Raw genomic sequence first — 22,231 nt, 5'->3', positions numbered from 1 at the left:
TTAGCCCTTCACTGTCTTCTACCCATAAAAAAACTTTTGGACCCCCCTTATCCCCTGACCCCCTCATTCACTCTTTCTCCCCCCAGTGATGACTGGCCAGTGAATCCACTACTCCAGGGCCCCATTCTCTTTCAGGGTTTCCAAAGGAGCTTGAGGCCCCTTGCCTCACATAGATCTCTTCTCCCGACACCCCCATGGCCCTCCCCAGACACCACCTTGACAGCATGCACTTGAGGGGTACTTCTCCCCATCCCCTAGGAATCAGTGATTAGACATCAGACATCCTCTATGGACTACACTCCATAGAGACCTTGGGAACAGCTCAAAACATTATAATTAATAACTTAGGCATGCCAGCAGGGCACACAGAATATACCCCACCCAGGGTACCCTATGCTCCAAAAATCCAGTCAGGTTGGCCAAATCAGGTGTGATGGGAAGGAGGAAACTGGAGGAGTGTGCGAGGCTCAGATTCGTAACAGCCCAGCTAACAGCCAGAAGGGCTCCTTCTCCCCTGGTAGGTTGAGAAACTGGAAATCCTGAGATGCTTCCTGCTTTCCGTCCAGCCTCCGGGTCAATGCTTTCACCCCTCTCTCCCACTCCTGCTTCTCGGTGAGGAAGACCCCAAGGCCAGGGACCCCCTTTGTCCCTTCTGTTCAGTTCCCTGAGAAAGCAGCAGCCAGAAGTCCTCAAAGTAGCTGGAGCGACCTGAGGCCCTGCACAGCCTGGCCAGCTCCAGGCGGAGGGCTGAACAGAGGGCATGCAGACAGAGAGAGGGGCTCCTCTAACAGGCCCGGAATGTGCTGAATTCAGGGGGCTCAGGTGAGGATGACGTGGAGGTGGGCCTCTTCCGGGGTCCAGGTGTCTCAGTGGAGCCTGAAGGAATATCCAGGTTGGCTGCATCTTCTTCTGAAGTCATTTTCTTTGTCCGTAGAGGGAAAAATAGAGAATGAAGTGATTTGGGGTTTCTGGATTTTGGGTTGCCCATTTTTCTGAGGCTGAGACTCCCACAATCCATCAGGTCTCACCTCACTGCCCCCCCCCCCCCCCACACACACACCTGCACACAAACACAGTTGCAGGCCCCTGATCCTGCCATCTGTCCTGTCTTGCTGTCTACTGAAAAGGGAACCAGACAGTCTGGGTTCAAATCCCAGCTACACCTCTTCCTAGTGGTGTGATCAACCTCTTTATGTCTCAGTTCTCCCTTTTGTACAATGGGGGAGAGTGGCAGTACCCTTCATCCTGGGGTGGCTATGACTCATAAAGATGAACACTGCGTGGCATCATTTCTCTATAAAAATCCAGAATAGGCAAATCCACCAAAGTGACAGAAAGCAGAATGGTGAGTGCCAGGGTCTGAGGTGGGGGAGTTGTTTAATAGGCAAAGAATTTTGTTGGGTTTTGTTTTATTTGGGCTATACCTCGCAGCTTGTGGGATCTTCGTTCCCCATCCAGGGATTAAACCTGGGCCCCCTGCAGTAGAATGATGAGTCTTAACCACTAGACCATCAAGGAATTCCTTGGCAGGGTTTGTTTTTCAAGATACAGTTCTGAGGATGATGATGCTAACAGTCGTACAACAATAGGAATATACTTAATGCCACAGAACTGTACACTTAAAAATAATTAAAATGGTAAATTTCATTTATATTTTACAATGACAAAAAAAACTAGAAAAGATTACTAGAACTTACTGTTAAAGAAAAGAACCATCAGTGCATAACAGTATGGTTAGCATGCTGTCATTTGTGTTAGAGAGAGTGAGGATACAGACTTGCTATTTTTGCCTTTGCTTCCTTGTATGTGCAAGAAGTTCCTAATGGTCATTTACCTGCATGTGTGCAGAGTGGAGACCGGTGGGTGCAGAGGGATGAAGAAATAGAAGAGAACTTTATGAATATAGATTATAGATAATTTTTACATTTGGATGTATTTCATAGTCTATACACGTTTATATTTAAAGTCTCCAGGACTAGGATACTGAGAAGTAAGTTATTTTTTCCTTTTTTTTTTTTTCCTGTCTTCCCATCGTTTCGTTTTAAATGCCTTTTAAAAGTGGGGGGAGGGAAGCAGAAACCACCAGGCTAGTGCCTTGAGCAGTGTGGCTTCTCAGGGAGGGTTTTAGAACCTACTCTCCAGGTTTTTCTTAACAGCTTGTTCCCTGAGCTGAGACCTCAGAGGGCTGGACAGGTCGGTGCCAAGCGCCTTGCTCCCTCCATCTGTATACCAGTGACTGAGGCCGGTCTCCATCTGCTCTGGAGCGTCACTGGGTGAGGTGGCCCCTCTCCTGTCTCTCAAGGACTCCGCCGCGGCTCCTTCTCCCTCCGCCCACTCATCTACTCCGAAATCGGTGCCGTGTTTCCCATCCTCTGAATCTGACCTGCATCTGTTCGCGCCTTCCACCTCCGCTGCCAGCACGCTGGACCAAACTACCCACTACGTCTGGCGCCTGAACCATCTGAGCTGTCTGCGCCTGTCCCCGGGTTCTTGTCATCCCACGGCCCCCACAGATTGTGCTCGCTGCAGCCACCAGAGGGCGCCCGTGGTCATGTAGAGTGGGTCACATCTCTCTGCTCCAAACCTTCCAGGGCTCTGACTTCACTTGGGATAAAGTCAAAGTTCTGCGCAGGAACCCCCTCCATTCCTCACTCGTCTGCACCCCAGTTCTACTGGGCCGTGTGGGGAACGTGCCCTGAGCCTGGATCAATCCTCCACAGCTATCTCCTGCTTGTCACTTATCTCCTAGACCTCCCAGATCTCCCATCTGAATGTGTTAGCTTCCTGGGCACCCCCTATCCGATGTGCTATCATCTGTCTCCCCCTGTGGAATTAAGAAGCTCAGGGGATGAAGGGTCTCACCTTGTTCTTGTCCAGATACCCAGGAAGGCTATGTCAAACCCATCCAATCCTCCCCCCCACCCCTACTTCCTACAGTGGCGCCCCAAGCCAACTGACTCCACCTCCAGCTCCCTCACTACAGTCCCAAAGCATCCATTTATACAGATAGGACTCCTGAGGCCTCCTCAAGTGGGACCACCTGCACCCCAGACCTGTACCATCTCTGCATGGAGAGAAGCTAGCTGGGCATTGTTTTGTTTCTGTGTTTGGCCACACCACAGCTTGCAGGATCTTGTTTCCTAACCAAGGATAGAACCCGTGGCCCCTGCAGTGGGAGTGCAGAGTCCTGACCACTGGACCGCCAGGGTATTCCCCTAGCTGGACACTGTCTGCATCCATAGCGTCCACAGGTCAGATATCTCTAACTTACTGAAGAATAATTACCCCAAGGCCACCACAAAATGCAGCTGTGCAGAGAAGATCCACAGACCGGGTTTCAAATCCTAGCCAGGATGCTATGTGATCTAGGAGAGCAATGCCTTGCTAAATAGGAGGTGCAGAGCAGGGGTGGGTGTGAAGGTTAAGACCCTCCTCCCCCAAAAGGGAATACATGTCTGTACAACTAAGCTGAAATTCCTGAAACTGAACATGGAAGTAGTCTTTTCTTTATACCAGACTGTCATAAGGCTCCGTGACTCCCAAGAAGCCCCCAGGTCATCTTCTGTTACCACTGTGAGTGCAGAGGCAGTGCTGACAACCTGCCCACTGCCCCACAAAGCCCTGGGCAGAGTGGCTACCTCCAATCCCCTGGAATTTTCCAGAACCAACTCTCAGCTCAGAAACAAGCCCCGCTCAGTGATTCTGGGCTTTTCCCAGGCCCTAGAAGTCCAGAGACAACAGGTCAGCCCAGCCCCCCTGGTAGCCCCCACCTTCCGGTGGTCAGAACAGGAAGCAGAAAACTGGATCCGAGAAACGGGATGACTTACCATGATGGTAAACAAGGAGTTGTCGAAGGACATGTCTAGAACAGAAGGAGAAGACGACCAGGCTGGGGGCTAGCTCGGATTTCTTGCTCCCACGCCCCACTTCCCAGGCCCTCCCCACAAGCCCACAGGCCCTGAATCCACCCTGAGGAAGGACATGGAGTCCATCACCCAGCAGTCTCTTTGTCCGCCCGCCAGCCCGTTCTGCAGGGTGAGCAGCTGCAAACTGAACTTGTTCTCTGCTGCTCAGAACTCTCCCTAGGTGGCCTCTGGCTGCCCTCCGGAAAATGAGTGCCTCGTCTCAACTCCTGCTCTCCAGAATACTTCTCATCTCCCCCTATCCTGGGCTCCCCCACTAACTGCCCACCCTTCACCCAGCTACTCCCTGTTTGCCCCTGTAGTTCTCTGATTTAAACACCACTTCCTCTGGAGACCACCCTCCCAGCCCAGACAGTGTCCAGCCTGTCATGGACTGTTTCCCCACTGGAGTATGGGCGTGTGGACAGAAATCACCTCTGTCTTGGTTATCTCGGGAGCCCTCAGGCTTTAGCACATAGTAGACGCTCAATGAATACGGGAAACAATGGAAGAGGTACGGAGAGTGGAGTTTTCTCTGCGTAGGGCCCCTTCCTGGGCATCACACCGCACAGGCGGGCTCTCTCTCTGGCCCCCTGGTGGAAGCCGGCAGAACAGCACATTCTGGACCACATGTGGGGCTCCATTAAGGACTGTGCTAGGCACTGGGAAAGTTGGGTGCCCCCGTGGTGGACAAGACAGTTTCAACTCCCCACCCTCTTGGAGCTGATGGTCCAGTACTGGAGATGAGTATCATACACCCAAGCATGCAGTGATTACTTAGTTGTGTGTCTACTGAGGACTAAGAAGAATGACAGGATGCTAGGGGAATGTAAGTAGAAAGAATAGATCCTGCCTAGGGAGTCAGGGAAGGCTTCCTAGAGGAGGTGACCTTTAGATGGAGACCACACAGGGAGGAAAAATATTCTAGGCAGAGGGCGGGATGAATGAACGGCTTGAGGATAGGGCAGGGTAAGGTAAGAGGTGAAAGCTGTTCGCACCAAAAAGAAAGAGAGAGGTGAAAACTGGGAGGAAAATGAGGGGGGAGGAGGAAGGGAAAGAGGAGGAGCATGTGTTCTGGATTCTAAGAGAAGTGAACAGCTGTAGATGGGGTTCAGCAGCAAGTAGTGAGACCCGATGGCATTTTGAGGCAGTGACTCTGCCCAGGCAAGGGACAGGAACAGGGAGGCACAGACCTGTGGTGGCGATGTTAACCCAGCAGGATTCTCGCTCTCTGCAGAGGGATTCGGGAGAAAGTGATGACTTGTCTTAGGCAGGAGGCTCCTTCCGGGTAGCCCTGGCCCCAAACTTGATCCTTCCTCCCCAGCCACCTCCTCCCCCCCATCGAACTCCTCAGATAGAAATCTCTTGCAGGAGCCCCACAGCCAGGTGAAGTCAGGGTTTGATCACTGGGGCTACTCTGCCACCAGGCAACAAGGTGTTCGCCCCTCTCTCCGAGAGGAGAAACCAAGGCTGGGGCCAGTGGATATATTCTGTTGCCCAAGAACCAGGGCCACTGTCTACAGGCTAGGCATTGGGGGCTGCACAATGCCAGGGGACACCCACCCTCCTCCCCCTCACTATGGATTTCTAGAATGATTACTCAACAAATTTTGGCAACTGGAGATAAAGGAATGTGAGGAAGGCTCAGTCTCCTCATCTGTTAAAAGGGGTCATCCATAGAGCCTACTTCCAGGGCTGATGCGAGGATAATGTGAACTCAAGGTCCAGAGTGGTGGAGCACAGCCCGGAGCATACCTTAAGCGCTTCCTAAAGAGAACCTATTTTTATTAACCCGCCCATCCACCAGAGGGCGCTGTTCGAGATGGAGCCCTGGAAGTATCCTTCCGCCCCTAGAACCTGGCCAGCTCTTCAATGCCCATCAGAAACTCCTGCCTTGGGGCTGAAATTTTTCCCCAAAAAAACTATCCTCTAAGGGTCTCCAGGGATGTTCTCACCGTTTCTTGTTCAAGTTTTTTACTTTAACTGGGAACAAACAAACAAACAAAAAGCATTAGTTAGATTTTGGTCCTGGTTCAAAAAGCTAAGAAACCAATAAAGCGTCTTGTACATTTGCTACCCAGCCTTGCCTTCTCCCCTGGCAAATTTCCCTCTCAACAGGGGAGCTACTGAAGACACTTTTCCCTCCCAATTACATGAGTAATGTATGTTGGTAAAAACTTCAAGCAAGGTACAAAAATGTAAAAAATAAATAAATAAAATTCTTTTTAAATGCTGATTTCAGTGGGTGCCAGAGGCTGGGGGAGAGGGGACGGGGGTCAGTATTTAATGGGGACAGAGTTACAGTTTAGGAAGATGAAGAGATGGATGGTGGTGATGGTTGTAGAGCAGTAGAGGTTAAAATTTAAAAACTAAAACATTTTTTTTTAAAAAAAGGAATTCCCTAGTGGTTCACTTTCATTGCCAGGTGCTCAGGTTTGACTCCTGGTTGGGGAGAAGGAAATGGCAACCCACTCCAGTATTCTTGCCTGGAGAATCCCATGGATGGAGGAGCTTGGTGGGCTACAGTCCACGAGTTGCAAAGAGTTGGACACAACTGAGCAACTTCACTTGCGGAACTAAGATCCCATGAGCCCCACAGCATGGCCAAAAATATTTAAAAATAAAAAATAAAAAAGGGTTAAATGGCAAATTTCACATCATGCATATTTTACCATATATATATATATATATATATATATATATATATATATATATATATATATGAATTTCCCCTGCCCACCACCGTCATTGAAATTCTGACAGGTTCTTCACTGCTAAGTTTTTGGAGTAAGAACTCCCAACTGTGTGCCTCTGTGCTCCTAAAAATGCGTGTGAGTTGGAGTGCATTTCAGTGCATTTGCAAGTTCTGGCGAGCCACGCTTTCTCTGCCTGCTGTTACCTTTCCTGATGATCAGGGCAATGGTCACTAGTCCAAAGAGGAGGAGAGCAACTCCAGCCAGGCTCAAGGAGAGTGCCAGGATCCAGGTGGGCACTAGAGAAAGATGGGGAAAAAAGAGATTGGGTAGGCCATAGAATTGTAGGGGTGCAGGGAGAAAGTGGGACTCCTGGCATACATCCGGGCTACCTTTAGAGAGCTAGCCCTCCCCCTATACCACAGAAACATTTGGTTTAGGTATAGCTAGACCTTGGGGAACTAGCAAATCTGTCTGGCCAGTTGGCATATTCCCTACCCCTGGCTAACCTAATTGGTTCAGGGAGTGGCATGTTGCCCAAGCTGAGCCAATGAAACTAATTTCTGGACTTTGGCTAGATTACTGGGAAGAGAGGCTTACTCTTCAGGCCAGCATTGCAAAGCTGGTAGGATATACATCTGAGGCTCCAAGGTATACAGTTCTGACAACATGAGAGGGAGAGCCTGCCTAAGAATGAGACACAGAAGAAAGTAAAGCTGAGAAGTGGCACATGATTCCTGACACGGTTGAGCACCTGGATCCAGCCATGCCAGAAATCAGTGCCATGAACAAATTTCAGTTCAGTAAACCAACAAATCCCCTTTTGTTGCTGAAGCCAATTTGAGTCCAGTTTTCAGTTACTTGTGGTCTGAAGAGTCTTGCTGGCTGGGTAACGGGGTCAGACGACATCCATCCCCAGCCACATGGTGGACTGTGAGGCCCACACAGAGGTAGCCACAGAAGCATGAAGCCCCGGCTCCAGAGTTTATGTCTTTGCAAGAGATCTGGCTGCCCCTCCCTGGAGAGAGGCAAGGAATCTCTCAGGGGAGCCAGGAGGAGATGCCCGGACCCCAGCGGAGGTCAGGAACTAGCCAGGAGGGGAGGAGAGGCGCTCACTTGGGTATTCTCAGTAGCCCTTGTTCATTCTCTCATCTGGGGCAGGAGAGCCGTTACTGCCCTACTCTGAGACCACAGGACCAAGGTGAGAGAAGGGGGCCTTTGATAGTGGAACTTGAGGCTGGGGAAGGACACAGAGAGTGTTCTGTCATCACAACCTGTGGGCCTCTGCTGGCTACAACCTTCTCTCTGCAGCAGGAAAGTTCTGGCTATTGGTGACAGAGTCTACCCCGAGGCTCCTTCCTCCCTCCCTCCCTCCCTCCCTCCCTCCCTCCTGCTCCTTGATCCAAAGACCAGGCCCAGCCCCCACTCCTGGAAAGACCAAAGGAAGACATCTTCGCTCCCAGGGCTTCAGTCGCACTCAGACAAAAAGCCCAAGTCCTTGCTGCAGCCACAAGGCCCTGCATGATCCTCCTTGCCTCCCCCTGCCCTCATCTCCCCGCCACTATCCCCTTGCTTGCTATGCTTCAGTCATATGGGGCACCTCCATGTCCCTCAAACACACCAGGCACGCTTCAGCCTCAGGGCCTTTGCACAGCCAGCTTCCTCTGCCTGGAACCCTCCTGCGCCAGACAGCCATGTGGCTGGCTTCTCATCCTTCAGGCTCAAACATCAACTCCTCAGAAAGACCTTCCCTGATCACTCTCCTCCCTATTTAAAATGACACCCTTGGGAATTCCCTGGTGGTCCAGTGGTTAGAACTCTAGCACTTTCACTGCTAGGGTCTGGGTTCCCTATCTGGTTGGGAAATTAAGATCCTGCAAGTCACGTGGCACAACCAAAAAAAAAAAAAAGATGCCCTTCACCAGGCTGTATTTCATTCCTGTCACTTCCCTTGTCCCCTACTAGCTGACTGAATATTTACAAAACTCCTTATTTATCATCTGATGTACATTGCCACCCCCTCGTAATGTGCGAGAGGGCAGGGACTTTTGTTTCATTCACTGCTGAGCCTGCAATGCCAAGGACAGTGCCTGGTGCACAGCAGGTACTCATAAATACTGTGGCCAGTAAGGAAAGGCGCTCCTAAGCGTGGAGGTTTAACGTCTGGACTTCAGAGGCTGGTGGAACTCCAGCTCTGCTGCCTGCTGGCTGAGTGACCTGGGCCAGCCTCTTCAGCTCTTGTGCCTCAGTTTCCTTATCTGGAAAATGGGAAGAATGACTGTACCCACTGCATATGGTGAAAGTGAAAGTGAAGTCGCTCAGTCATGTCCTACTCTTTGCGACCCTGTGGACTGTGGCCTACCAGGCTCCTCCATCCACGGAGGAAAAGAAACTCCCACCAAGTTGGAAGAGTGATGACTCCCAGGCAAAGAGAACAGTGCCTACAAAGGTTCGGCTGTGAGAAGATGGAGCCTGGGCAGTGAGGGCCGATGGGAGCGACTTACCTGGGAAGGAGACGTGCACAGGCTCGCTGAGGTTTGACAGCTGGGGTTGCCTATTCTCACCAAGCACACTATACTGGCAGCAGAACGGTCCCCCTTGAACCTCCCTGCTGCCACCGCTCAGGTTGAAGATGACCCTGAGCTGGTCCTTGGGGGCTTTCAGGAGCTCCACCACCTCCCCATCTTGGTACAGCGTAAAATTTGCCCCTGTGAAGCCCCTGGGGGCCATGCACGAGATGTGGATGGGGTCTTCTTGACTGCTGGGGTGTGGGGGCACTAGCATGATGGATGGCGCCGGGATCGCCATGGAGCCTGTGAAGCAAGATAGGGGAGGTTAGGTGGGTGGGTGGTTAGAGCAGAGGCCAGCCTGGCTGTGTAGGCTTGGGCAATGGCTCACCCTCTCTGGGCCTTGGTTTTTATGGACAACTGGAGGCTAGTTGTCCTTGTGTGTGCACCCTGTCACTTCAGTCATGTCTGACTCTTTGTGACCCTATGGACCGTAGCCTGCCAGACTTCTCTCTCCATGGGATTCTCCAGGCAAGAATACTGGGGTGGGTTGCCATGCCCTGCTCAAGGGGATCTTCCTGACCCAGGGATCGAACTTGCGTCTCCTGCGTTGGCAAGCAGGTTCTTTACCACTAGCGCCACCTGGGAAGTCCCTAGTTGTCCCTACCCTACCGCTATGTTGAGAGGATCAAGCACCCGGCACATGGTGAGAGGTCATGTTGTTGGAGTCATTTTATTATAACAGCCGTAGATGTTACCCAGAATCACAATTACACTCGTATTACTTCTACCAACAGCACTGACCGTGCGCCAGGCCCCGTTTAGGTTCTGGGGACAGAGCAGTGGATGAGACAGACAGACAGAGGAACAGACAAGACATGCCTGCCCTGGGGAGCTGACATTCTCAAGGAGACGAGAGTGATGGGGTAGCCAGAGAGGGCTTCCCTGAAGACACAGCATGGAAGATCTGGGAGCGACCATTCTAGGCAGGGGCACCATCTCAGGCAAAGCCTGGAGGCTGGAAGGGGTGTGGGGCGCTCAAGGAGTCCAGGTGGCAGGAGGTGGGGGTGATCGAGCAGAGAAGGGGAGGGCAGAGTGATTCTGTCTTGCTTCCCAGGCTGTGATGAGGGATACGATTTCAGGGCACGGCTTCCTGCAGGAGGGACCAGTGTCTCCCCGGTGGCCCCAGGTTCCCGCGTGGAGTATCTGGCTCAGGTGAGGTCGACACAAGGCTTTCCTTATCCAGCTTCCCTCCCACCCTCTCTGACCCACCCTAGATCCTCCTGCTGCCCCAGTCCTGGAGGTAGAAACCTGCAGAGGCCAAGCAGGGCTGAGTCATGGGGCGTGGGCACTGCTGTCTCCAGTGGGGTGGCATTCCTAATACCTGTGATGTGGGGGTACTGACACCCCACAAGAGACGTCCATGCTCCGGGGGCTTTTCCAAGGCTCTAGGGCAAATCTGTCAGGGCTCAGCCTCTCCAGCTCCTGCTCTGTGTACACGCACCCCCCCACCACCCCCCAGCAGAGATAAGGTGGTGCATGGAGGGAGCGGAACAGGGTGAGGGGTGGTGCAGGGACATCAGCTCACCGGCTGCAAACAGCAGGACAATCCAGAGCATCTCTCCTCCCGCGTTTGGTCAGGAAATCTGGCGGAGGCTAGGGTGGCCCACGGCTTGCTGCCAGCTCCTCCTGTGAGGCCAGAGCAGGGAAAGGAGAACCAGGGCTGATTTGAGCCGAGTGTTTCCTCACTGGCAGGAAATTGCTCACACACACACACTGGGCACCGAAAGGGACTCTCTCCCCTCCCCACCCCTTCCACAGACACACATCAGAGCCTGGCACCTCACTGCTCCTTGGGGGCCCAGGCTTGGCAGATGGGAGGAAAAGGTGGATGAGATGGTCCAGTGTGTGTGTGTGTGTGTGTGTGTGTGTGTGTGTGTGTGCGCGCGCGCGCTTATTTTTCCCTAACTGGGCATGAGGAAGCACAGGGAACATGGGTCGTATAGGAAACCCAGGCCCAAGTCACAAAAAGTGGCCCAACATGTGCCCAAAAGCTGAAACGTGTGGGGTGGAAGTTGGTAGGGCATGATGATTAGGGCTTGGCCTCTGTGACCTCAGGCAAGGGACAGTCCTTCCTGGCCTTCCTGGCAAGTCCTCCGCTTGCCGCCTGCAAGAATGGGGCTAAGAGTAGTGGACACTAGCTTCAAAGAATTTATGAGACAAAGTGTATCAGTTCGTGGGGTGTGAGTATACACAGGGTGAGGCCACACAAGCTCCTGTGTCTCAGGAGCTTCGCCAGTCAGGTGAAAGGAAACATCAGCTCCAGAATGGAAGAAATGACATTGTTTGCAGCGTGAACTGCCTCCTATTGACAGTCAGGAAATTTCCAAAGGTCTGTCTTGCCAACCTTGGTCTCTGAACAGTTCTGGTCAAGCCTACCAGTCCCACCTGGAGGTTTACACCCAGGAAGGATGCAAGTGTGTAGTTGCCAACATTAAAAAGGATCATTAGAGTGGACTTCTTTCTTTGGATACACAAAGCTGATTTCAACCTCAGGACCTTTGCATGTATGCCATCATCCCTGCATGGAACACAATTCTGTGAACCTGGTCCAATCCCACTTCTCCTTCAGGTCTTAGGGGTTTTTTTTTTTTTGGCTGTGCTGGGTCTTTGTTGCTGCACAGGCTTTCTCTAGTTGCAGTGAGTGAGAGCTACTCTCTAGTTATGGTGTGCAAGCTTCTTCCTATGGGGGTTTCTCTTGCTGTGGAGCACGGGTTCTAGGGCGTTCAGGCTTCAGTAGTTGTGGTGCACAGGCCTAATTGCTCTGCGGCATTTGGGATCTTCCCAGACCAGGGATTGAACCCGTGCTGCTTGTATTGGCAGGCAGTTTCTTAACCACTGGACCACCAGGGAAGTCCATGTCTCAAGTTTAAATGCTAATTTTTTAGGAAATCTTTCCAGATCCCTCTGAACTTAGAAAAATCCCCTTTCTGAATTCCAGGATAGTACCTTGCAATTTTCTTTGATTGCAACTAGCATGCATGTATTTTCATGTTTGTCCATTTCATCTACAATATCGAACTCATCGCTAAAAACATGCCTGTATTTCCTTATTTGCTTTTTAATATCTGTAGGGTTTGTAGTGATGTCTCCTCTTTGATCCCTAAGAGTAGTAGTTTGTGCTTTCTTTCTCTCTCTTTCTTTTTTTTTTTCTTGATTAGTCTTGCTGGGGGTTGGTTATTCAGTTTTTTAGTCTTTTTCCAAGTACCAATCTTTGACATTGTTGTTTTTCTCTATTTTCAGTTTTCTATTTCATTGCTTCATGGTCTTATCTTTATTTTGTTCTTTCTTTCAGTTACCATATGTTTAACTGGAGCTTCTTTTCCTAACTTCCTTCATTTATTTAGTTTTGGTTGCGCTGAGTTTTTGTTGCTGCTTGCCAGCTTCCTCTAGTTGTGGTGATCCGGGGGATACTCTTGGCTGCAGTGCAAGGGCTTCTCACTGTGGCGGCTTCTCTTGTTCCAGAGCATGGGATCTAGGTGCGTGTGCTTCAGTAGTTGTGGCTCGCAGACTCTAGAGCACTGGCTCAGCAACTGCAGCACATGGGCTTAGCTGTTCCGAGGCATGTGGAATCTTCCCAGATCGGGGATTGAACTGGTGTCCCCTGCCTTGACAGGCAGGTTCTCATCCACTGTACTACCAGGGAAGTCCGATACTTTTTTCACTGGCCCAGTATATATCTGCATACAATGTGCACTCAAAATGAAAATGCACTTTGCAGTTGCTTGGTGTAATATTCTGTAAATATCAATTAGATTAGGTCAGCATGGTTCATAGAACATGCTTGAATTTACTGAACTCATCCAGACATCTTCCTCCAGAGTACAGAGACAGAGCCATCTCTTGCAGTTTCCCAATGCCTACATCAGTGCTTGGCACCCAGTGAACAATAAATATTTTGGGCTTGTCTGACTTGAAAGCCAAAACACATCCCCTCAGTCTATTTTTGTGGCTCTTTTCTGGGTGTGTATGAGACAAGAGTTGGGAGAGATATTTGGTTTATTTATGCCACCAGCTGATTACTGAGCATCACTAGGGCTCAGAACCATGCTGGGTACCAGGGATACCATGATGAAGGAAACAGCTCCTGCACTTGGGAGCTCAGAGTTCAGTGAGTCAGACAAGCAGACAGTGACAGTCCAGTTGGTGAAGTGCTATGCTGAAGTTTGTCATTGAAGAAGGTTCTTCACTTAGCTTCAGGAAGTTCAAGGAAGGCTTCTGGGAGGAGGTGACATCTGACTCTGAAAGCCTGAGAAGGAGATGGAAGGAGGGCATTGTAGGTAGAGGGGATAGGGTCTTGGATATAAGTAAAGACTTCATCCTGAGAGTATCTAATGTGATTCAGGGATCTATAACCTGGAATTTTGAATTCAGATGGTGATTGCAGCCATGAAATTAAAAGACACTTACTCCTTGGAAGGAAAGTTATGACCAACCCAGATAGCATATTCAAAAGCAGAGACATTACTTTGCCAACTAAGGTCCGTCTAGTCAAGGCTATGGTTTTTCCTGTGGTCATGTATGGATGTGAGAGTTGGACTGTGAAGAAAGCTGAGCACCGAGGAATTGATGCTTTTGAACTGTGGTGTTGGAGAAGACTCTTGAGAGTCCCTTGGACTGCAAGGAGATCCAACCAGTCCATTCTAAAGGAGATCAGTCCTGGGTGTTCTTTGGAAGGAATGATGCTAAAGCTGAAACTCCAGTACTTTGGCCACCTCATGCGAAGAGTTGACTCACTGGAAAAGACTCTGATGCTGGGAGGGATTGGGGGCAGGAGGAGAAGGGGATGACAGAGGATGAGATGGCTGGATGGCATCACCAACTCGATGGACGTGAGTCTGAGTGAACTCCGGGAGTTGGTGATGGACAGGGAGGCCTGGCGTGCTGCAGTTCATGGGGTTGCAAAGAGTCAGACACGACTGAGCGACTGAACTGAACTGAACATAGATACACATACTTGTATTGGTCAGCTGTCACACAGATCATGCCCTTAAGAGACAGAACTGAGGAGTCATGAGCAGGGTGAAAGGGGAGCAATGAGGGACAGCGACTTCCTACGGTCACTGTCAGCAGCCAAGCCTGAAGTTGCTGGAGTGGGTGGGGGTCCTGGAACTTGAAGAGAGCTAGAGTTACAGGCTTTTGTCGAAAGATGCAGACCAAAAAGGTAGGAGCCAGTGAATAGATACCTAGACCTTCCTTTCCTGCAGCCTTTAGATATCCTACGAGGGCCAGACTCAACTGGAAAGCAGAGGAAAAGGCAGCCACATTGATCTGGTATGGAGATATCAGCCCCCTCGCCCCTCCACCCCCACTGTGAAGCAGTACAGAGTATGGTGGAGAACAGTTCTGGTGGGAAAAACACACTGCCCAGCACACGCTCTTGTAATCTTTTGATTATAATGTCAGGGGAATCCCTGACCTGCAGAAGCCAGTCGGCCAACTCCCCACGGTCATAAGAACCCCCGGCTAAGATTCTGGGGCAACGTGACAAAGGTAAGAGGGGCCTTTATGAGGGGCTGTCTGCCCAAGATTCCCATCTCTTCTCTGGCTACTCCTCCCACCCACCCCACCTTCATCCCCTTTCTGCCCCTTGAACTCTCTGAGTGCCTTTGATGTCAGAGAACTGTTTTTTCCTGCTTTCTTCTTCTCCCTACTACTTCAAATCTGAAATTCAATGCCACCTCCTCGGGGAAGCTCTCCCCGACTCCACCTAGGTGAAATAGGTCACCTTACCTACCCACCTAGCATTGACTTCTGAGCACTTCTGAGGACCTGAAATCATTTAGTGGAGCAGCACTGAGATGACAGCTCCCAGGACATTGATAGTGTCTACCCAGTACATTTTGTTGAATACTGGGGGAGAGGGAGGATGTTGCTCAATCGAGGGAAAACAAGAATCACCCATTCATCCCAGCCAACGGGGAAAAAGGTGGGGTTGGTAGCTCTATAGGTCTGTATCTCATGCAAAACATCGACAAACTGAGCAAAAATGGTAAGAGTCAATTTTATCTGAAGGCAGGAAAACAGCTAAACATTTATGTTAACCAAGGAAATGCAAATCAAGAAGAGGCAAGTTGAACGTGGCAGGAAAGCTTTGTGGTGTTTTCCATACCTTTCCTCATCTCCTTGTCCAGCACAGTGGAGGATCTGAAGATAGCCGCCTGTGCCCCCAGCGTGGAGCCCTGGTTCCCAATTTCTGCGGGAGCAGAACAGCCCTCATTCTCACAGTATTGTGTGTGTGTGTGTTGTAACATGTCTGGGGGTAACCTGAGGGACTGATGCAGTGTGCTTTAACTCAGAATGTATTCCTAGAAAACACTGTAAGGAAGGAACAACTCACAGCTCTCTGGTGTACAAGATTACAACGGAGGAAGACAACATACATGGCCAAATGCTGGGAGGAAAAGCTGGGGTGAATTTCTTTGGGTAATTAAGGCACTCAAAAGCACCATATATACTGTGGAATTTAGCGAGCAATGTGCATACCCAGGGCAGGACAGATGATCAGGAAAGACTTAAGAAGACCTTACTCTTTCATCTCTGGTCAATTTCTAGGCTTGATGCAAATAGGAAGAGAAGGCTAAGGCAGAGTTATAAATGGATTATCGATGTGCTCCAGCAGAGTTTGCCAAAGAGCAGGAGAGGTTTTTCACTGTTTTTCTTTCTTCCTTTTTCATTCCATAATATACGAATATTGTAACTTGACAATAACAACATACAAGTTTTAAATAGATAAAAGACATGAACAGATATTTTTCCAAAGAAGATACACAAGTGACCAATAAGCACATGAAAGGATGCTCAGTATCATTAAGAAAATGCAAATCAAAACCACTATGAGCTTTTAGAAGTTCCCCAGTGACCTAGTGGTTAGGATTCTGGGCTTTCCCTGTTGTGGCCAGGGTTCAGTTCCTGGTCAGGGAACTGAGATCCTGCAAGCCATGTGGCATGACAAAACAAAACGAAACAAACAAACCTACCCACTGAGCTTCCAGAGACTGTAAAATTGAGGAGCTCCCAGCTAGAAGGAAATTAGATCTCATTGTCCTCCCAATCCTAAGACCCTCCCTTGATGCCTCTCAATAAAATGGACTCATCCTCAGAAAGAAAACAGACAAACAAGCTACTATGAGATACTACTTCACATACATGAGAAGGAATATACCAACAGTAAAATGGAATATACCAAATGTTGATGAGGATGTAGGAAAATTGGGATGGGACCCTTGTACATGGTTGGTGGGAGTGTAAAATTGTGCAACTTTACTGTGGGAAAGTTTGGCAGTTTTTCAAACAGTTAAGCATAAAATTACCATATGACCCAGCAGCTTCACTCCCAGGTATATACCCCCAGAGAACTGGAGGCAGATACTCAAACAAATACATACACAAACAGGTTCCTAGAGGCACTATTCACAATAGCCAAAATTGGAAACAACCCAAGCATCCAATAGATGGAATACTACTCAGCTGTAAAAAAGAATTAAATAGTGATGTGATGATAAACCTTAAAAACATTATGCTAAGGAAAAGAAGCCAGACACTAATGGTCAAACATCCCATTTACATGAAATATCCAGAATTAGCAAACCCATGGAGGCAGACTGATCACCAGACTGGGGTGAGGAAAGAATAAGGAATAATTGCTGGATGGGTACAGGGATTCCTTCCTGATGAAAATGTTTTGGAAGTGAGTAGAAGTAACGGTTGCACAATATTATGAATATACAAAATGCCACTGAGTTGTTTACTTAAAATGGTTCTTTTTAATGTGTTTCCCCTTGTTAAAAAAGAATCCTTAACAAAAATTTATCACCGATTCTCCACAACTACTTCAAAACGTTCAAGTAGTAACTCTGAATGACAGAAAAACTTGGAACAGTAAGGAACACCCACATACCTTGCGGTGTCCCCCTGCCCTCCTCCCGCAAAAGGAATACCAAGCATGACCATACATAAACTTTGACATTACAAAGTGTTACTTCCCCAAGCTCTCCAAATGTGTAGTTGACAGCCACCAGCTGTGTTCAAAGCATAATTGTCACCACCTGCCAACCTCTTTCATGCTATCTTGAACAACTCAACACTGCCAATCTGAACATTTTTTATGTTTAGATGGAATCTCCACAGTCCGTTTCTCCAATGACATCTTTCTTATCTGTTTGCTTAGGTTCCCTCCAAATTCTCTAAACCAGAATGAGATTGGCGGCATGCCCAAAGCAAGGCGATAAACCTGGAATATAAATTAATATCTACTGAGGGCCTATGGATGCACCAAGCACTAAATAAACATCATCTTATTTAATCTTCACAACAGCCCAGTCAAGGCCTAGCATCATCCTGTGAGGCCCAGCAGTGTGATGCCTCAAGTAAAGCATGGGGCATGGTTTGAACTAGGCAATCTGCCTTTCCCACACTCTCTGCTTTTCTCTGCTGACGCTAAGCACCTGGGCTGTCGAGTTTACGACCCTTCGCGAGCAGGATGAGGCCAGTCTCCCGAGCAAACAATATGGAAAAAATGCAGAGGGCTCGCTATGGGCCAGGCCTCATCTCAATTCTCATCACCTCCGATTAAGAAACAAGGAGACTGATAAAACGACGGTTCTAAAGCGCCAAGGAAAGGATTAGGCATCGGACCTGGGGCCAAGCTCAAGGATCTGGGACCGGCAAGAATCCACGTTAATAGAAAAGTCTCCACCCACCCTATCTGAGCTTTTTTACACACTAGCCCAACAGGTCGCGTGCAGGCACACGCCCTGCTTCTACTTTCGACACACTACACCCAGACAGATTCGAACAACAGTCGTTGCGCGCGGGGTACTTTGGGAAAACCGCAGGACCTAGCTGCCGCCACCATAGTTGTCTTAACTTTTGCCTGAGGCGAATGTACCATCGTGGTCTTATTTTTGTAATTTTCCCAACAGTGTTTGAGGCTAGAAAGGAGGCTTTACAAAGACAAATCTGTAGAAGATAGAGTATTTTCAGGCGCATCAGGCATTCATTCGGACAGCTAGGCTCTCGGGGGGTCCTTCACTCCTGGTTCCGCGGGCTTCGGATAACGGACAGAAGCGGCTGCCAATGAACTCAGCCGAATAGCATAGGGGACAGAGCTATTCCTTAAAGGAACCGCAACCGGTTAGCAGACCAGAGAGTGACCCGGATGATGGCGGCCGGCGCGGCCTTAGGCTTGGCCCTTTGGCTACTACTGCCGCCAGTGGGCGTGGGAGGGGCAGGGCCCCCGCCGATCCAGGACGGCGAGTTCACGTTCCTGCTGCCTGCGGGGCGGAAGCAGTGTTTCTATCAGTCCGCGCCGGCCAACGCAAGCCTTGAGACTGAGTACCAGGTACAGGGTCCCGTGTTGGGGAGCGAGCGGAGGCACGGAGACGGGGCGTGGCCAAACCAGAGCACGCTCTGCATGCACTGAATAGAGGAGGAGGAGCCCTAGCTCAGGAGCACGAGGGCGGAGCCAGGGAGAGCGAGGCGGAGGGGCGGGGACAGCGCGTGGGAGCGGAAGGGGTGGGAATAGAAGGCGGGGCTAGAGTTGGGCAGCGGGGAGGCGGGGTCATCGGGAGAAAGAGGGAGCCCGTCAGAAGGCCGGACCGTCGCGAGTGGGCGTGGTCAAAAGGATTGGGTCGATTGAGGAAGTTGGGAGGGAAGACCAGGATGCTGTATAAAAAGAGGTGTGGTCAACCTGATAATTTCTCGGAGGTTGGGCTAAGGAAAGAAGGCAGGGCTCCGTCGTCTCATTTGGGGTTTGGCCGAGTCGGGACGTGATCTCCATGGGGGGCGTGGCCATGCGAAAAGCATCATCTCCGTGGGGGCGGAGCCAAGGCAAGGGGCGGGACAGAGGGACAGGAGTGGGGCAAGACGGGCTTGAAGGTGTAGGTGTCAGAACTCAGGTAGACCTCCGGGTGGTGGTCCGTACGGGTCTATGCGGGTCGGTCCAGCCCTGACGTTCTCTGGCAGGTGCCTTTGGCTTAGCCCTAGCCCTCTATCCTGCTCTTACCTGCCCCCCCAGGTGATCGGAGGTGCTGGGCTGGACGTGGATTTCAGTCTGGAGAGCCCTCAGGGAGTGCTGCTGGTCAGCGAGTCCCGCAAGGCAGACGGTGTGCACACGTGAGTTAAGTCCCGCTGGCTGTCCGGGTTCAGTTACAGCCCTGCCCCTCGCCGGCGGCCTCGGGTTACCACCCTGCCTGCCTCGAAAAGTCCAGCTGGTCGGCCACTCAGGGTCATGTGTGTCTGTACGCCCAGGGTGGAGCCTACGGAGGCCGGGGACTACAAGCTATGCTTTGACAACTCCTTCAGCACCATCTCGGAGAAGCTTGTGTTCTTTGAACTCATCTTTGACAGCCTGCAGGATGAGGAGGAGGTCGAGGGCTGGGCAGAGGCTGTGGAGCCTGAGGAGATTCTGGATGTCAAGATGGAGGACATCAAGGTGCGCCCAGGAGAGCTAGTGCCACTCCTTCCAGACCTCTGGCACTGCTCCCCGCCCTCTCACCCTGGCTGGGGTCTGTCTGGGCCTGACCTCACCTTCCCTACGTATTGGTGCCTGCATGCTAAATTGCTTCAGTCCTATCATATCCAACTCTGTGACCCCGTGGACCGTAGCCCACCAGGCTCCTCTGTCCATGGGATTCTCCAGGAAAGAATACTGAATACTGGAGTGGGTTGCTGTGCCCTCCTCCAGGGGATCTTCCCGACCCAGGGATCAAACCCACTTCTCTTACGTCTTCTGCACTGGCAGGCAGGTTCTTTACCACTAGCCCCACCTGGGAAGCCCCCTACATACTGGTACCCCCAACCTAATAACTGTAGAACATTTCTAGGTATAAACCTTGTTCTAAGGGCTTAAATAACTCATGAAGTCCCCATAACCACTGTATATGTAGGGAAAAATACTGGATTAGATAGCCATTCCCTTCTCCAGGGGATCTTCCACACCAGGGATCAAACCCAGTTCTCCCACATTGCAGGCAGATTCTTTACAGTCTGAGCCACCAGGGAAGCCCCCTATATACAGGGAGTGTGCCCTAATTATCCCCCATTTTACAGTTGGGGAAACTGATGAACAGGATGGCTAAGTAATTCTCCTAAGGCCACACAGCCAGCAACAGAGCCAATATTTAAGCCCAAGCAATCTGGCTTCACCTACTGCTTTTTATTGATTACTAGTTAGTATGCTGTTTATGCCTAATTGGGCATTCATTCCTTACAACCCTGAGGTTTAATTCGGAGGAGGAAACTGAGGTCCAGAGAGGTTGTTTACTTGCTCATGGTCACACAGCCAGTGAATGGCAGAGGGCTTGAGACTCAGGCAGCCTGGCCACTGAATCTGTGCTCTCAGCTCTCCCCCTCTTTCCAACAAACGAACTCTCAATCCCATCCAAGGACAAAGCCTTGCCTTTTCCCTCTCTGCCACAGGAGTCCATCGAGACCATGAGGACCCGGCTGGAGCGCAGCATCCAAGTGCTGACTCTGCTGCGAGCCTTTGAGGCACGTGACCGCAACCTGCAAGAAGGCAACCTGGAGCGGGTCAACTTCTGGTCGGCCGTGAACGTGGCCGTGCTGCTGCTTGTGGCTGTGCTGCAAGTCTGCACGCTCAAGCGCTTCTTTCAGGACAAGCGGCCTGTGCCTACGTAGCCTGTTGCTGTGGAAGAACGGGAGAGGAGGGGCAGCAGGGCGCATGCATGTGAGACAGGGGCATCCCTTCCCCAGCTCAGTTTCCTACACAAGGGGAGGCTGTGTAGTTCCAGCCCTGAGGTGGGGCACCCACTGTCTCCACCCTTTCGGGCCTAGGTGGGGAGCACTGGCTGGCTTGCAGGTGTGGGTCCCTCCAGGAGGAATGGCTCAGTGGCTGCACCTGTTTTCCTAGAAATGGTGCATGGGGGGCACTGCAAGGTTCGAAGGCAACCCTGGGGTTTTCTGGGCCTGCCTCTGTCCCCTACTGTGACGTGCCTTAGCCAGTCTTCCAGTCGGCACCAGCCCTGTGCAGTGCTGGACCGGGCCCAGGAAGCAAACTCCCCGTTGTCTTCCCGCTGGCCCTCCAAGTTAGGTCCCAATAGGAGGGGGCTGACTGCTGCAGGATCCTCTGCCTGCCTGCCTTCTCCTTGTGGCTCCACCCAAGGCCTGTGCTGCTACTGGGGGTGGCCTGCTGTGCCAGGGGCCAGGGGGAACAAGACGTGGCTGCAGTGTTCTTGCCAGAACAGTCACTTTTATTGACAGGAAGGGGCCTGGCCCCTCGGCCCAGCGGGGAGTGGGCTGGGTGTGAGGTCTGGTTACAGAACTCGGGGAGCGGAGTCTGCAAGACCACCCGGCCCTCCTGCTCTTCGTGCAGGGGCCCCAGACGGGGCCAAGGGATGGCCCAGCTCAAGCCTGCACAGGAGCCTCCTGGAATGAAGGGTGGTCTGGGCACCAGAATCAATAAATTATGGTCAGAAAAAAAATCACAGTGCCTGGTGATTGGGGCTCAGGGACACCAGCCAGGACAGTCCTGCCCCTAAGAGGGCAGCCAGACGGGCGGGAGGGGTCTCCCACGAAGCTCAGAAGAAAGGCCGGGCAGGAGCCGATGGAGGTGGTCGCCTGGGCACAAGAGAAAAAATCAGAAAGCAAAGTTTAACTGTGACCCGGGCTGAGCTGGAAGGCCTGTGCCCCCAAGAGGGTAAAGGGGGAAGCCCTCAGGACTGTGGGGGTGAGGAGGAGCCTGACTGCTGCACAGTGTAAGGTGGGCGGCCAGGATACCCTCTCCCTTCAGTAACTCGCACACCTGTCCCAGGTCCCCATCCTGGCCTGTTATCAGTGCTGTGTCATGGGCTCCAGCCAAGCGTCTGTGTGTGGGGATGGGGGTGTGTGTGCAGGCTAAGTCACCAGTCATGCCTGACTCTTTGCAACCCTATGGACTGTAGCCTGCCAGGCTCCTCTGTCCATGGGATTCGCCAGGCAATACTGGAGTGGGTTGCCATACCCTCCTCCAGAGGAGCTTCCTGACCCAGGGATTGAACCAGTCTCTCTTACGTCTCTGGCGTTAGCAGGCAGGTTCTTTACCACCAGTGCCACCGGGGAAGCATGAGGG

General features: G+C 51.1%; 3 protein-coding genes across 6 annotated transcripts in view; 1 reads left to right on the top strand and 2 right to left on the bottom strand.

The window, feature by feature from the left end:
* Positions 1-316: 316 nt before the first annotated feature.
* On the bottom strand, positions 317-17,976 carry C5H19orf38 (chromosome 5 C19orf38 homolog). Its single transcript, XM_012177910.5, has 9 exons — positions 17,865-17,976; positions 15,275-15,358; positions 10,691-10,791; positions 9,100-9,408; positions 6,802-6,894; positions 5,858-5,885; positions 5,096-5,133; positions 3,828-3,862; positions 317-922 (listed from the first exon to the last, which is right to left on the bottom strand). Exons 3-9 carry the CDS (start codon positions 10,719-10,721, stop codon positions 785-787), a joined length of 672 nt encoding a protein of 223 aa, XP_012033300.3. The 5' UTR covers positions 10,722-10,791; positions 15,275-15,358; positions 17,865-17,976; the 3' UTR covers positions 317-784.
* Positions 17,977-18,300: 324 nt separating this feature from the next.
* On the top strand, positions 18,301-21,605 carry TMED1 (transmembrane p24 trafficking protein 1). 2 transcript variants are annotated; one of them, XM_027969649.2, is made up of 4 exons: positions 18,301-18,505; positions 19,181-19,278; positions 19,414-19,597; positions 20,584-21,605. In XM_027969649.2, exons 1-4 carry the CDS (start codon positions 18,323-18,325, stop codon positions 20,800-20,802), a joined length of 684 nt encoding a protein of 227 aa, XP_027825450.1. In that variant the 5' UTR covers positions 18,301-18,322; the 3' UTR covers positions 20,803-21,605. The 2 variants fall into 2 exon arrangements, with proteins under 2 accessions (XP_027825450.1, XP_060271466.1); XM_060415483.1 differs by having other exon boundaries at positions 19,414-21,605.
* The window catches only part of DNM2 (dynamin 2), an 88,361-nt gene continuing 87,483 nt past the window's right edge, over positions 21,354-22,231 (bottom strand). For all 3 annotated transcript variants that reach the window (XM_060415478.1, XM_042249954.1, XM_060415480.1), the window contains one exon: positions 21,354-21,741. In XM_060415478.1, the coding sequence (XP_060271461.1) occupies positions 21,702-21,741 (40 nt within the window). In that variant the 3' untranslated portion in view covers positions 21,354-21,701. The remainder of the gene's footprint in view (positions 21,742-22,231) is intronic.

The sequence above is a fragment of the Ovis aries genome, chromosome 5 (genome assembly GCF_016772045.2).
Source record: "Ovis aries strain OAR_USU_Benz2616 breed Rambouillet chromosome 5, ARS-UI_Ramb_v3.0, whole genome shotgun sequence".
NCBI classification, from domain to species: Eukaryota; Metazoa; Chordata; class Mammalia; order Artiodactyla; family Bovidae; genus Ovis; species Ovis aries.
This window is presented reverse-complemented; position numbering and strand designations above follow the sequence as displayed.